Source organism: Leopardus geoffroyi, chromosome B4 (assembly GCF_018350155.1).
Source record: "Leopardus geoffroyi isolate Oge1 chromosome B4, O.geoffroyi_Oge1_pat1.0, whole genome shotgun sequence".
Classification (NCBI taxonomy): Eukaryota; Metazoa; Chordata; class Mammalia; order Carnivora; family Felidae; genus Leopardus; species Leopardus geoffroyi.
The window spans coordinates 131,757,740-131,771,449 of NC_059341.1; the positions used below are offsets into that span (position 1 = coordinate 131,757,740).

General features: G+C 57.0%; 1 protein-coding gene across 3 annotated transcripts in view; it reads left to right on the forward strand.

The window, feature by feature from the left end:
- The first annotated feature begins 3,784 nt into the window (after positions 1-3,784).
- The window catches only part of CYTH4 (cytohesin 4), a 28,179-nt gene continuing 18,253 nt past the window's right edge, over positions 3,785-13,710 (forward strand). The window contains exons 1-2 of one of the 3 annotated variants that reach the window (XM_045463575.1): positions 3,785-3,938; positions 11,414-11,496. In XM_045463575.1, the coding sequence (XP_045319531.1) occupies positions 3,920-3,938; positions 11,414-11,496 (102 nt within the window). In that variant the 5' untranslated portion in view covers positions 3,785-3,919. Of the gene's footprint in view, positions 3,939-9,185; positions 10,044-11,413; positions 11,497-13,710 lie in introns of those variants that run through there. The other 2 variants (XM_045463576.1, XM_045463574.1) reach the window with 2 other exon arrangements.

Consider the following 13,710-nt stretch of genomic DNA (forward strand, 5'->3'; position numbering starts at 1 on the left):
GTGAATGGACAGACAGATGGACAGACAGACGGATGGATGGATGGACGGACATATGGATGGATGGATGGATGGATGGATGGATGGATGGATGGACAGACATACAGACAGATGGATGGATGGATAGATGGGTGGATGGATGGATGGGTGGATGGATGGATGGATGGACATATGGATGGGTGGATGGATGGATGGATGGATGGATGAATGGATGGATTACTCTAACTGTGCAGCCCAAATGGGCTCAAGGGCAAGTTCTGCCCCTTACTCACTCATTAACCCCGCCTCCTCCAGGTCTCAGTGACCCCACATGTAAATGAGGTCATTGAATTAGACCATCTCTAGGCTCCTTCCAGCTCTCTCGCCTTCAAACCAGCTGTGCCCAACAGGTGAGGAATTCTGAGCTTTGGAGCCACAGAAAGCGTCACCTACATGGTTTTGCTACAATTGGATGCAAGGGCTGGACCTTTCCTATCTCTCCCCCGAGGGGAGGGCAGGCCACTAAACTTCTTTCTAAATGTTCGAAGGGATGCTTGGGTAAGTTCAGAGTGGGAATGAGGTCAGCACAGGGCTTGAATCCGAACTTGCCTCTTTCTGGCTGTGTGACCTTGAGCAAGTAACTTAACTCAGTTTTCACCCCTATAAAACAGGGATAGTAATACGCTTTGTTGGGTTGTGGAAAAGCTTAAATGGGAGGATATACAAGCACTTGGCACAGTTCCTGGCTTGAGGTGAGCACTCCGTAAATGGTAGTGGTGGCCATCTGAAGACTTCCCAAACTCCGTGTTTGGAGACTGCTGTGAGGTGTCCCATCACCAACTAGGGACCAGCTATGGACGGCCACATCGTTCACATGGAGGAAGCAGAGCCCCGTTTTGGGAAAAAGCGCTGACCTCAGGCCGCACAGAACCTCAGGAATAGGCCTTTAAGGGGAGCCCTTCCCATCTGTGTTCTTCTCCCTACCTGAAATTCAGGCACAATGGCTGGAGATCAGGCAGCCATTTGGGGCCATGAGACCTTCGGAGTAGAAGCAAGTTACCAGGCTTCTCTGAGAACAGTCCTACATTACCTCCTTCAGGCTTCTTTCTCATAAGGGAGGAATAGGCCTCTAATTTCTTTAAACCATTGTTATTTGGGTTTTCTGTTTCATATAAACAGACCCAATTTTATCTGTCCCCATTTTGCAGACGACAAAAAGCAAAGCTTGGTTAGGAGAAGGTGACACAGCTGGCAAGTGTTGAGTCGGACTGACTCGAGGTCTCTACGGTTTACCTACTATGGATTCTACCAAACGCGTTGCCCCCCCACAATGAGAGGGTCCCTCCCTCCCAGGCTACCTGCCTCTATGGGATTAGACGTGACCAGGGCTGTCGGGACAGAGGGAAGGAAGGTGTAATCACGAGAAGGCTTCACAGAGAAAGTGGTGTTTGAGCTGAATCTTCAGAGAATGAGAGACTATCAATCACGCGAGGTGCTGTTAACCAGGAATGCACAAGAAAAGATTCTGCTCAGGGCTTTTACTGGGGGCTGGTCACGTAGGCAGCCCCTGCCCAGCATACATCAAACTTCTAGACCCCCGGAAGGAAAGCAGGTGGTCAGCATAACCCACGTTGTTTGCACGGTTTAGGCTCGGCGAGCCACTCTTCTCAGGGAACGGCAGGAACCCACCGGAAGCCCAAGTTGCCAGGAGCCAGCCCAAAGCCAGACTTGCAAGCATGCTTTGTAAAGGATGGCAGTCCCAGACCTGCCGTGTTCATTTCTCTACGCAGGGTATGACGCCTTCCTCCGCATTTCTGGTTTTGAGGTGACCCAGGAAATGGTGTTTTGTGCCTCAGACCCAGATTTGCAGAGAAAAAAAGGCTAGTTTACTACGCAGATCACTTCGACGAGTTTTCCCAGAGAATCACGTTGCGTCGCCGAAGAGCCAAAGGCGGGAAGGGGGCCGGTTCCAGGAGTCTTGAGAGCACAAGGCTGGCAGGGGGTGGGCCTGGCCCCTGGCCCTGAGCTGGCCACTGACTCAAGTTCCAACTCCGTCAAGCATGTCCCAGAGATGAGCCTCATGCAAGTGTTCGCTTCCATGAAATGAAGGCGTTGGATTGCACCTGTATCAGTGAGCTTTCACTGCATAACAAGCCCCCCCACACACACACACCGAAAGCCGGTGGCTGAAAACAGCAGACATTTGTCACATCTCACAGTGCTGTGAGACAGCCATGTGGGTTGGGCTCCGCTTAGGGGTCCTTCTTCCGGTGTCGCCCGGGCTCACTCAGGAGGCTGCAACCGGGTGGCGGTCAGGGCAGCTGGGCCTTTCTCCGCACGGCCTCCCGTCCTCCAGCAGGCGAGCCCGCAGGCTGGTTCTCATGGCAGGTGGCCAGATCCGAGGGGAAGTGACAGACTCTCCCTCCAGATGGGAGGAGAGGCAGCGTAGCCGTGCAGAGGGGTGTGCACACGGGGAAGGGTGGAAGGTGCAGCCAACTTTGGCAGCAACCAAGCTATCCCCCCCATGTTCCTTTCATTCATTCACTCATTCATTCATTCATTGCTTTTACCAGACACAGAGACACAGAGGTGACCCTGTCCTCATGGAGCCTCCAGACTAGTGGGGAAACAGATGAATAAATCGAGGTGGGCTGCACAGTTTCACCGAGGAAGCATTTCTATTTATTTTTATAGATTTTTTTTTAACTTTCTTTATTTATTTTGAGAGAAAGAGAGAGCGCAAGCGGAGGAGGGGCAGAGAGAGAGGCAGAGAGAGAATTCTGAACAGGCTTCACGCTGTCAGCACAGAGCCCGACGCGGGGCTCGATCTCACAAACCATGAGATCATAAGCTGAGCCTAAATCAAGGGTGGGGCGCTTAACCCACGGAGCCACCCGGGCGGCCCTAGAAATTTCTTCACACGATACTTTTTTCCCCACGAAGACGTTGGCTCGATCGGCCAGAAAAGGCACAAGCAATGAAATTGGGAATTTTAACCAGAAAGAAAATTAAAAACAAAAGGGGAAAGAAGGTAGGGTTTATCGAGTACCCACTATGTCCCAAGCATCTTACGGACACTCTCCCCCCTCGTCTTTTCTATAACCGGAGGTGAGTAGTATTATCCCCCTTTTATAGGTAAGCGCACTGAGGCTCCTTGCAGAGAAGCGGCTTGTCCAACCTCTCACGGGTCCCGAGTGGCAGAGCTGAGAGTCCCACGGCCGCATCTGGCCCCCAAGTCGATATGCGACAATAGAACAGCTGCAAAGGAGCTTCACATTTGACGAGGAGTTTCCTAGCAGCCTGAGGGAAAAGGGACACTAAACATATGGCCGAGTGGTCACTAGACAGGAAAAAGCCAGACACGTCACGCAGGGGAAGCAAAGCCTTTCCTGGCACTGAATGCATTTTCCTTTTCCCCAAGTAGATGGAAGAGAGCTTGTGGGTAAGGTGGACTCTTTGGGGCCCCGCTGTCCAAAGGTTTTATCCGGGGAGGTTGTTACGTAAATGGCCCATCATCCCACATTATCCCCTAGGGAAGACTGTGCCCTCCAGCAGCCATCATCCTCTGTGTGTGCACGGGTGCAGGTGCGGGTGTGTGTGTGTGTGCACGCGCATGTACGTGTTTCTCGCTCTCACTTTCTCTTTTTACCCCCAACCCCTCCCTCTGTTTGTCTCTTTTGCCTCTAAATCTCCCCAGCCCACACCCAAAAATGCAAAGAGTCCCTGCCACACGAAACTCTGCTGGTTTTAGGAAGTGTTGCTGCTTCAAGAGCCTGCATACCAGGTCCCGGCAGACAGGACTTCCTCCCCACGCGGGGCTGGGAGGGGCCACCCGGAAGGGGCCTGGTGTAGCCTCGGTGACACATCTCTGCCTGGTCAGCTTGAGCAGCAGCTGGGTCAGCAGGCGACGGGAGCGGAGGCCACCCTTCCCCGGGGCTTCAGGATGGACTTGTGCCACCCAGGTAAGCACCCGGGGCCGACCTCTCTGGGCCTCAGTTTCCTCCTCTGTAAAACGGGGACAATAGTGCCTGCCTCACAGGATCCTGGACGGAATCCACATGTAAATAGATGTAAGACAGGGTGGAAATGCAGAAGCATGCCACAAATGTTTACAAGCTCAGGCTAAGTGCCAAGCTGCGCCCCAGGTGCTGGGAGAACAGGGAACAAAGCAGGCCCTGTCCCTGCCCTCCTGAGCTCACGCTCTAGAGGGGGAGACAGACATAAAGGTATTACTGTAATATGTCAGGGGGTGACAGGCAGGACGAAGGACAGTCAAGTAGGATAAGGGACATGGGAGGGGGTGGTCGAGGAGACCTCAGAAAGAGACACCATTTGGGCAGAGACCTGAAGGAAGGAGGGAATGATCCCTGTCGGTTTCTGGGGAAGGAATATTTGGGGGGGGGGGTGCAGGGGAAGGAATGACCAGTGCAAGGAAGGTTGCTTGAGTTGAAGATGATGATGTTGGTGATAATGGCCGTCTGGGTGGCACAGGGGCCCTGAAGCTCCTGTTTGGACTTTAAGGGTGGGGGGATGAGGGTGGCCTTTGGGGAGGCTGAGGACACCACCTAGAGTGCCAGTGGAGGGGGCCAGAGAGGAGCAGCAGAGAACCATGGCTGAGCCCCTCCCCAGTGAGCAGGACGGCGTGTCTAGGGGAAAGAGGAGAGACATGTGTACGGTTGGTAGGGAAGAGAACTGCATTTCTGCAAGGCAGAGGGAAGAAGAGGGACAAAGTCTCTGTGCCCTGCAATCGGAATGTCCCAGCATCAGGGCGCCTGGGTGGCTTAGTCGGTTAAGCGTCCAACTTCTGCTCAGGTCATGATCTCACAGTTTGTGGGTTCGAGCTCCGCATCGGGCTCTGTGCGGACAGCTCGGAGCCCTGGAGCCTGCTTCGGATTCTGTGTCTCCCCCACCGCCCCCTCTCTGCCCCTCCTACACTTGTACTCTGTCTCTCTCTAACAAATAAATAAACATTTAAAAAAAAAAAAAAAAGAATGTCCCAGCATTGCCTGGAAATCCAGAAGACGAGGGTTTCCAGGAGCTGTCCAGTTCCCCAAGTTCAGATGACGTCAAGCCCGTTAGCAACAGAACCCTTTCTTCAAACAAAACCTAACACCGAGCAGTCTGACCCCGCCCACCGCGCCTCCCCTGACCCCACGGGCTCGGGGGAACATGGTTAGAGAACCACCCTTCCCTTTCAACAGCTTTTGGGCTTTGGACGGCAGGTGGCTCCCAGACCATACAGGCTCCGTGAATAGGTCTTCGGTGGAGACTAGATGACAAGGTGGGGACCCAGCGGGGAACAGCACCTGGCTTAAGATTACCCGGCAGATACGAAGTGATGGGTCCTTAAGAAGAGGGATGGTTGTCCCCATCACGAGGACACTGAGGCTCACGGAGGTTTACTGAGGGAGAGGACTGACTTACTTGAAGTCAGGGGGCCAGTAAGTGGCAGGGCAGGGACAAGAACCTGAGAGGAGAGAGAGCCACGGGTTAGCCCGGGCTGCGGAAGGTGCGGCCCAGAAGGCGGGCTGCTGCTTTGCTTTGGGCTGGCCCTGGGAGGGAAGGGATTGAGTGAAGTCAACGCAGGCGGTCTGTTGGGAGATTTCAGATCTCCACGGATTGGTTCATTCATTCATTCGTTCATTCGTGCTATAAGCAGTCCTCCGGCGTGCAGGATCTGTGCTGGGCAGTGCTGGGGACAGCAGGCCCAGCCCTGGGGGAGGCTGCTGGTCCAGGACATGGGGGAGTGGGAGACAGACCCTCAGATCCTGCAGGACGATGACCCAGAGCAAACGAGGAAGCGACTCCTTCCACGTGGGAGAGGGGGGAGATCTCGGAAAACTTCCTGGAGGAGTCGGGTCCCCCAGGGCGGCCTCCCCGCCTGCCTCCCGTGTGTTCAGGCCTCCTCCCCCCAGGGCCTGCCGGGAAGGTGAGCGGTCCAGGCAACAAAGCCTCTGTGTGACCAAAGACAGCACCTTTGGGCTGGTGCAGGGAGGCCGGGGAGTAGTTAAAAATAGAGGCAGCTTGGCTCTGGGGGCGGGGAGGAAGCCACACGTCGCCCACAGAGCCTCGGGGGCGGGGGCGAGGAACAGCTCGGCCAGATACCCCCTCCTGCCCCAGGCCCCCCCACCAGACTCTGAGGAGCCTCTGCCCTCGGGCCCCCAGGATAGCGCCCTCCTCCTGCCCTGGAAAGGGGAAGCTGGGCCAGCTGTCCTGGAAACGGGCCTGCGAGCAGAAAGATTTCTAAAAATATGATGGGAAAGAGGAAGGACAAAGGGGAAGTAAGGAGGAGCTGGGGAGGTAGATGGCCGGGGTGGGCACCAGGGCACTGACAGCTGGCCTGGGCACCGTGCAGAGGGCAGCCGCAGCCTACAGCGTGGGGCGGGGGGGAGGGGGAGCGTCCAAAAGCAGCCTTCGTGAGGCGGGAAAATCACCGAGCCCAGGGCGGGGTCAACAGAGTTCACGGTGGCAGCTATCATTATCGTGTTGTTATTTTGCGTGTTTCATGAGCACGGTTACTAAAACCCGGCTCCACGGGGCGGGCGCCTGGGTGGCTCCGTTGGTGGAGCCCCTGACTTCAGCTCAGGTCAGGATCTCGCGGTCCGTGAGTTCGAGCCCCGCGTCGGGCTCTGGGCTGATGGCTCAGAGCCTGGAGCCTGTTTCAGATTCTGTGTCTCCCTCTCTCTGACCCTCCCCCGTTCATGCTCTGTCTCTCTCTGTCTCAAAAATAAATAAACATTAAAACAAAAAAAAAAGAAACAGACAGGTGAAGGGGTGGAAAGCCCTGGGCTTCACGTGACAGGGGCCACCTGTTGGGGGGGGTCAGAATCCCTCCAGAAGGGGACAGGGGATCCAGGGGGTCCATGAACATGCCTGCCAAACCACAAAAGAAGCTCTGTGAAGAAAAACTGCAGACAGCCCCCTCCCCACGCCCTCCCACTGTCCTGAGAAAACTCGCCACGCACGCCTATGCCTCAGTTTCCCCAGCTCTGGAGAGTTGGCTTTGTTTTCTCTCTTCCCCCCACCTCCCGCCAAAAAAAACAAGGCATCATTCTGCATCTGGCCTTCATTCTCAAACAGGAGCCACGGTCAGCACTTCCGGTCAGAACAACCAGGGACTAGTAGCTGGTGGGGTTTGGATGATTTGCGCGAAGATATCTGCCGTCGGAAGACCAACATCAGGGCTGTGGCCTCGGGAGTCCTGGATGGGCCTGGGTGTGACCCCCAGCTCCAGCACCTTCCAGCCGTGTCACCTCGGACACAGGACAGGAGGGCACCTGAGAGGGGAGACGCTGAGTGGGGGGGGGGGGGCGGCGAGGCAGAGGGCGGAAGGAAAGGCATTCGAGACACGGGGAACAGCCTGTGCGTGTGCAAGCCTGTGGAGAGGGCGCACGTGGGAGCAAGTGGAGGACGTCCAGGAGGCCTCAAGCGGGGGGCGGGGGGGGGGCGCAACGTCAGTGGAAGATGGGGCCCTGCCTGCCCAACCGGGGGGCCCGGAAGACTCGGGGTGTCATCCCCAGGGCAACGGGACGCCGCGGGAGACTGGATGGGAGGTGCCGAGTGGAGGCCGGGAGACACGGGGTCCAGGGACACGCCGAGGTCGGGGTGGGGGTGGGGGTGGGGCCGTGGAAACGGAAAGGAGATGGACGGGGTGTGGCGCGGGGGAGACACAAGGGTGAGAGAGGGGTGCATGTCAGTGTGCCTCAAAGAGCAGTGAGATCGAATGACATAATTTACACCGAGCCGCTGGCACAAAGCAGGTGTTTTTGAGCCGAAGGTCAATGGGAGACTCTTCCTTCGCCACCCCCCACCTCCTCCCTGGAAACGGGGCTCTCTGGGCCTGCGGAGCCCAGTGACGCAGGGACAGAAAGCAAGACTCCCAAGAGGGCCACCAGGAGGAGGGCCCATGGCGCCACTCCTCGTCCCTCCTGGGTCCGTGTCAGTGACCTGCGGGGGCCAGATCACCACCTGATGGCTGCTGGGTTAGGTTGCATCCTGCATCCTGGAGGACGGTGCCCCATCCAAGCAGGACATCAGCTCCAAGCTGACGCTTTGTTCCACCAGGCTGGCAGCTTCCGGGGGGCGAAGTGGTCCCAGAGGACCAGCGGATCCCCTGGCCGGATGCTCCTCCCACGCCTGCCTTCCTGTGAAGAGAGCCCCTTGGTCCAGCGTGATGTTGTGCAGTACTCGACGTCTGACGACCCCTGGACAGTGGCGCTGGCCGAGGCTCTGTGGGAAGGAAGGGCCCCCCGCACGTCCGGACCACGTGAGGCTTCCGGTCAAGATGGATCGCTGGCCTTTAGGAGTAGAAGGGATCCTTTGCAATCCCATTGCCTCCCGAGTTGGCTGATGGGTCTTCGAGGGGAAACAGTGGGTCTCTGTTGCCGGCAGCTCAGAGATTCAGAGGTGGCGATAGCTCGGGAAGCTCGGGTGGGTGGATTCTCGTGTAGCCTCCACCCGGGCCACGTGGCTACTGCACTCGTGGACAGTTGTACCAGCACTGGGCTGCCGGTCAGAGCCTGGCTGAGGTCACCGGCCGACTCGTTCCGTCTGCCTGGCGGTGCAGTTTCTCTCCTGTGCTGGATGGTTGCTGGGCAGCACCGGTGGGCGTCACAAAAATCTTCATCCCCCGGGTCCACTCCTAGGGGACCACCCACTTGCCTCCTCCCCAGACCCCCCTACTCCCGACCTTCCGATCTTCCTCCTTCCCAGCCTCCGAGAAGTCAAGCCACCCTCTCCTGTTCACTGTTAACCTTAAAAAAACAAACTGCCAGCTGTTTTCCCAGCCAAGGAGGGGTTTATTCCAGAAGAGTATTAGAACCACCATCCAGGACAAGCAAGCTGTGGCAAAACCCTTGGCAAGTCCAAAGGACAGAGAGAGGAGTCGCTGTTAGGAAAGGGGAGTCGGAAAGGCTGCGCGATAAACAAGTCCATCGGAGTTAACTGGGGCCTCCAGGCGTAGTGGCTTTTCACGGGCTGAGTTGTGACTTTCTCATTGGCTGGGCTGTTGCGGAGGGAGGAGGAAAGCTTCCTTCCGGCTGCAGGGAGAGTAACTTAGTAGCTACAATCTTTGCCACTTGCAAGGTGTGTCTGCTCCTGTAGGGTCTGCAATTGAGGAGGAGTGGTCGGTGTGAGAGCCCCCCTGCTTAAAGGAGATTTCCTTTCCTCAATTTGCACACCATAAGTGCAGGCGTGTTCTTGCTGGGGGCCGCTGCTCTTTGCACATGAAATGGGTGGCCAGGCACCCTCCCCAGAGTCCTGCTCACTGGGAGCCTTTCTCACCCCTGTCTCTCCAGGACACCTTTGGGCAGAGGTCAACAGCTACTCAGCGTTTACATGTCCCCAAACACGAAGCCACCCATTCTGGAACCAGGTTGGGGCGCTTTGCTCCTTTGCCAGAGAGATCACAAGGGACCTACCCACGCAGACATAGTGGGAGCCAAGGGACGTGGTGCGACAGCCGTGGATGGCATAGGGGCCTGGGTGATGTGTTCACGGAGCTTACTGGAACCTTCTGGTTTTATTCGCACTCGTTCCTCCTCAGTGAGCCACTTGTGAAGGACTGTCGTGCTCACTTGACCTTATGACCTGGTGGGTCACCCAGAGCCATCTTGACTGCTTGACCAAGGGAATCATCGTATACAGTTGTCATCGCATTTCAGGACCCTTCTTTCTGGGCACCCAGCTTCTCCTTCAGTCAACAGAGCCTGGGTGTGAGGACTGGCTCAGGTCCAGAAACTGGGCGAAAGGTCTTGGCTTTTGATGCAGTGGCTGTCCTTGGGGAGGGCCATGTCCTCGGGTGAGGCAGTTCCATTTGGCTGAGTTAAGTTCCTGGGGAGGAGGAAATTCAGCTGTGCCATCAGCAGGCTACCCCCAACCCTACCCCCAGCCACTGAAAGAAATGGGTGCCTTGGTCATGAAGGGGAGAGCTGATGGCACAACGCAGCATCCATTATACGTGCATTGGACCCTTCCCACGTGTAGAATACTTGCTTGGTGCCTCGCCGTCTCAACACCCAGTTTCCATCTCCAATCCAAGATGGCAGCTCGGTCAGTGGGAGGGAAGGGTAGGGACAGGGAGCCTTTAATTTTCTCTCTGCTTTCATTTGGGAGACATAAGGGCTGTCCTTGCAAAACCTTAAAGAAAGGTGACCAGGTATTCCCTAAAGCTAGGACTTAAAGAGTTGGGGAGAGTAGGGACAGACAGACGGGAGAAGGCATCCCAGGGTCGAGGAACAGCATGGGCAAGAGTGGGAAAGTGAGACAGAGACAGTGTGGGGGGAGTGAGGAGCCGGCAGGCTAGACTCCCAGGCTCTTACTGACAATAGTGGAAGACAAGGCCGGCTAGAGAGGCCGGGACTGTGGAGGACCAGGAGGAGAACTCTTCCCCTCTAAGCAACAGGGAGCCCGTGGAGATTTTGGCCAAGCAAGTGTTGTGGATGCAACAGGAAGCGCGAGGGGTTAGAGGTGAGCCAGCCGACCCCAGTGCGGGAATTGTCACAGCACCTTGCACAGAATGCCAGCACACACGCGTCTCCTTTCATTCCGGGTAACGAGAAAAGAGCCCAGGCTTCGTAGCCAGCCCAATCCAAGCCCCACCCGGGCTGAGTAGCTTGTCCCTGTGGAGCCCTGGCCGGGTCACCTCATCTCTCTGAGCCTCAGTGTCTGGAGCAGGAGCTGCGAATTGTCCCCCCACCCCCAAAGCCAGTCTCCCCATCTTATACGGTCGCAATGGTATCAGGACCGCCATGCTAAAGGCTCACTTCCCGGCCTCCCTTGCAGCTAGGTGTGGTCATGTGACTCTGTCTGACCAATGGCCTGGGAGGCAAAATGATACCCCACTCCCTGGTTGTGCAAATAAATAGGCGGCCAAGTGAGCTAACCAAGCAATCTGGGGAAAGAGCAGATGAAAATGCCCAGGGGGCCGCCTGGGTGGCTCAGTCGGTTAAGCGTCCGACTTCAGCTCAGGTCACGATCTCACGGTCTGTGAGTTCGAGCCCCGCGTCGGGCTCTGGGCTGATGGCTCGGAGCCTGGAGCCTGCTTCCGGTTCTGTGTCTCCCTCTCTCTCTGCCCCTCCCCCGTTCATGCTCTGTCTCTCTCTGTTTCAAAAATAAATAAAACGTTAAAAAAATAATAATACATGAATAAATGAAAATGCCCGGGAAGGATGAATGCCGTCCGCAAGTATTTTGAGTACCTGCTACGTGTCAGCTCTTTCTAGGGGGCGGAGGATGCAGCGGTGAGCAAAATTCTTGAAGTTTCTGCTGTCACGGTGCTGAGAGTATAACGAGTAGAGCAGGAAAGGCGCAAATAAACAAGATGGTGGGGGTGGGGGGAGGGGAATGTCCCCAGAGGGTACAAAGCTGGGCGGGAAGGGGAGGGGAGAGGAAGGGAGCAAGCCAGGGACCCCCCCCATCCCCGTTCTTCTCTCTCCAGACCCAGCGGAGCTGAGCAGTGGGGAGACAGAGGAACTACAGCAGATCAAATGGCACCGGAGGCAGCTTCTGGAAGACATCCAGGTGCGTGCACACTCACAAACGCACAGGCTCCTGTCCACACGCGTGTTCGAGCCGACACGCCCTCCCACGAGCAAACCCCCATACGCGCTCACGCAGCCCCGCACTCACTCCTGCCCCCCGGGGCCTGGTCAGAGGGCAGGGCCAGACTCCATCCAGCGCCCCTCCCCCACCCCCGGAGTGGGGAGAATGGAATTCCGGGGGGGGCTCTCCCCCTTGCCGGGCTCAGCTGCCAGGGCCCAGAGAGAGCTAGGAGGGTGGGGGATGATCGGTTAAGCACCTACTGTGTGCCAAGCCCTGCCTGGTGCTGTCTGCACTTGATGGCTTGGCGGGTTCCAGTCCTGCCTGTGTGGCCCCAATCCGGTCGCATTTCCACCCCGGGCCCCAGTTTCAGCCCCTCAAAAATGTCACCCATTTCGTCAAGATAACACCAACGTGTGCCTGGCCCTTGCCAACACAGTTTCTCAGACGTTCACCCATTTGACTCTTAGCAGCCTTCGAAGGCGGGTCCTCGTTCTGTTCCTGGAGTGTGCGGAGCTCAGTCCTGCCCCCGGGCCTTTGCACTCACCGTTCCCGTGGTCCCCGGGACCCTCCACAGCTCTCCTCGGGGCACCTCCTTCTCACTATTTCGTTCTTGGCTCGAATGTTGCCCTGACCGCTCTGGCTGTGGTTGCTGGGGCCCGACCCCACGCCAACACACATGTACCTAAGAAAATTGAAGATACAAAATCACTCACTCAGCAAGTGCTTTGTTGAGACCTACTAGGTGGCCAGGCTCTTCCTGTAGCATGACACGACATTAATGATCAGAGATCGTTCTCTCTTTATTGGAGTACGGGTGACACCCCACGTTCCATTGGCTTCAGGTGCTCCCCCCCCCCCCCACCCCGTGGTGCCTGGACAAGGCTATCCCTTACGCTGCGCCCACAACAGGGTAGCTACTCTCGTCATTTCATTTGCCCATGACCACCGTGATCCCACCCCCACTGGGCTGTGAGCCCCGTGAAAGCGTGGGTCTGTCTTGCCCATCACCATAGCCCCAGCTCCAGAGTCGAAGCATACAGGAGGCGCTCAATTAATATTTGCAAGTGGATCCCCATTTTTTTTTTTATTTTTTTTTGTTTTCAACGTTTATTTATTTTTGGGACAGAGAGAGACAGAGCATGAACGGGGGAGGGGCAGAGAGAGAGAGGGAGACACAGAATTGGAAGCAGGCTCCAGGCTCTGAGCCACCAGCCCAGAGCCCGACGCGGGGCTCCAACTCACGGACCGCGAGATCGCGAGATCCCGCAAGCTCGCGAGATCCCGCAAGATCGCGAGATCGTGACCTGAGCTGAAGTCGGACGCTTAACCGACTGCGCCACCCAGGCGCCCCAGTGGATCCCCATTTTATGTGGGGGGAAGCCACTCAGTGACTTGGCCGAGATCAGGTACAGGTACGGTCTCCAGGCCCCTGCGACCCCCCGGGTTCCTGGAACCCAGGTTCCTTTGGGACCGCTCTCATCCCTCAGATTCCAGGGGAAGGCGAGGAGGCGCTAGGGTGCATGTTAGGGGCTCTTGCCAGGTCCCCATGCTGCTGCCCTGCAGGGGTCTGCTGGACCAGCTGCCACTCTCCTGTCCGCCCAGCGGTCGAGGCTGGCATAATTAGGGGGTCCTCTGCCCCTGGGCGCCTCCTGCAGGGTCAGGACAAAAGTAAAAATAAAAAAGGCTTGAGGGGAGTGGCGAAAGCGCAGACTTGGAATCGGGCCTCGGACACGTCCCCTTACCTCTCTGCACCTCAGCGACCTCTTCTGTACATTCCACTGGGGTGGCAAGGTCCCTGAAAAGACAGCCTGCGCGATCTTGTACCCAGGGGGTCCCCATAATACTGGGCGCGTAGTAGGCCCTGAGTGAAGGGTGAGCGACAGAGTAAATGGATGGGGGAGGGAAGCCAGAGAGGAGTTGGGGCCCGGTCCTAGGGTGGGAACTCATTCCTCGTGGCTGGGGAGGCAGTAGGGAGCCACGGAAGGAGGTGGGGAAGGGCAGGCACCAAGCTGTGCTTCAGGAAGCTGGCAGCTGGGCGCAGGAGGGCTTGGCGGGTAGGCTTGGCTAAAGGGCAGGAGACTCCACAGCTGCAGAGGGGAGGTGGGAGGGCTGGAGGTAGAGTGGGGCGAAGGGTGGGGACTTGAGGACCGCGTCCCCCGAGACAGGAGCCCATGGAGAATCGCGTATCAACAG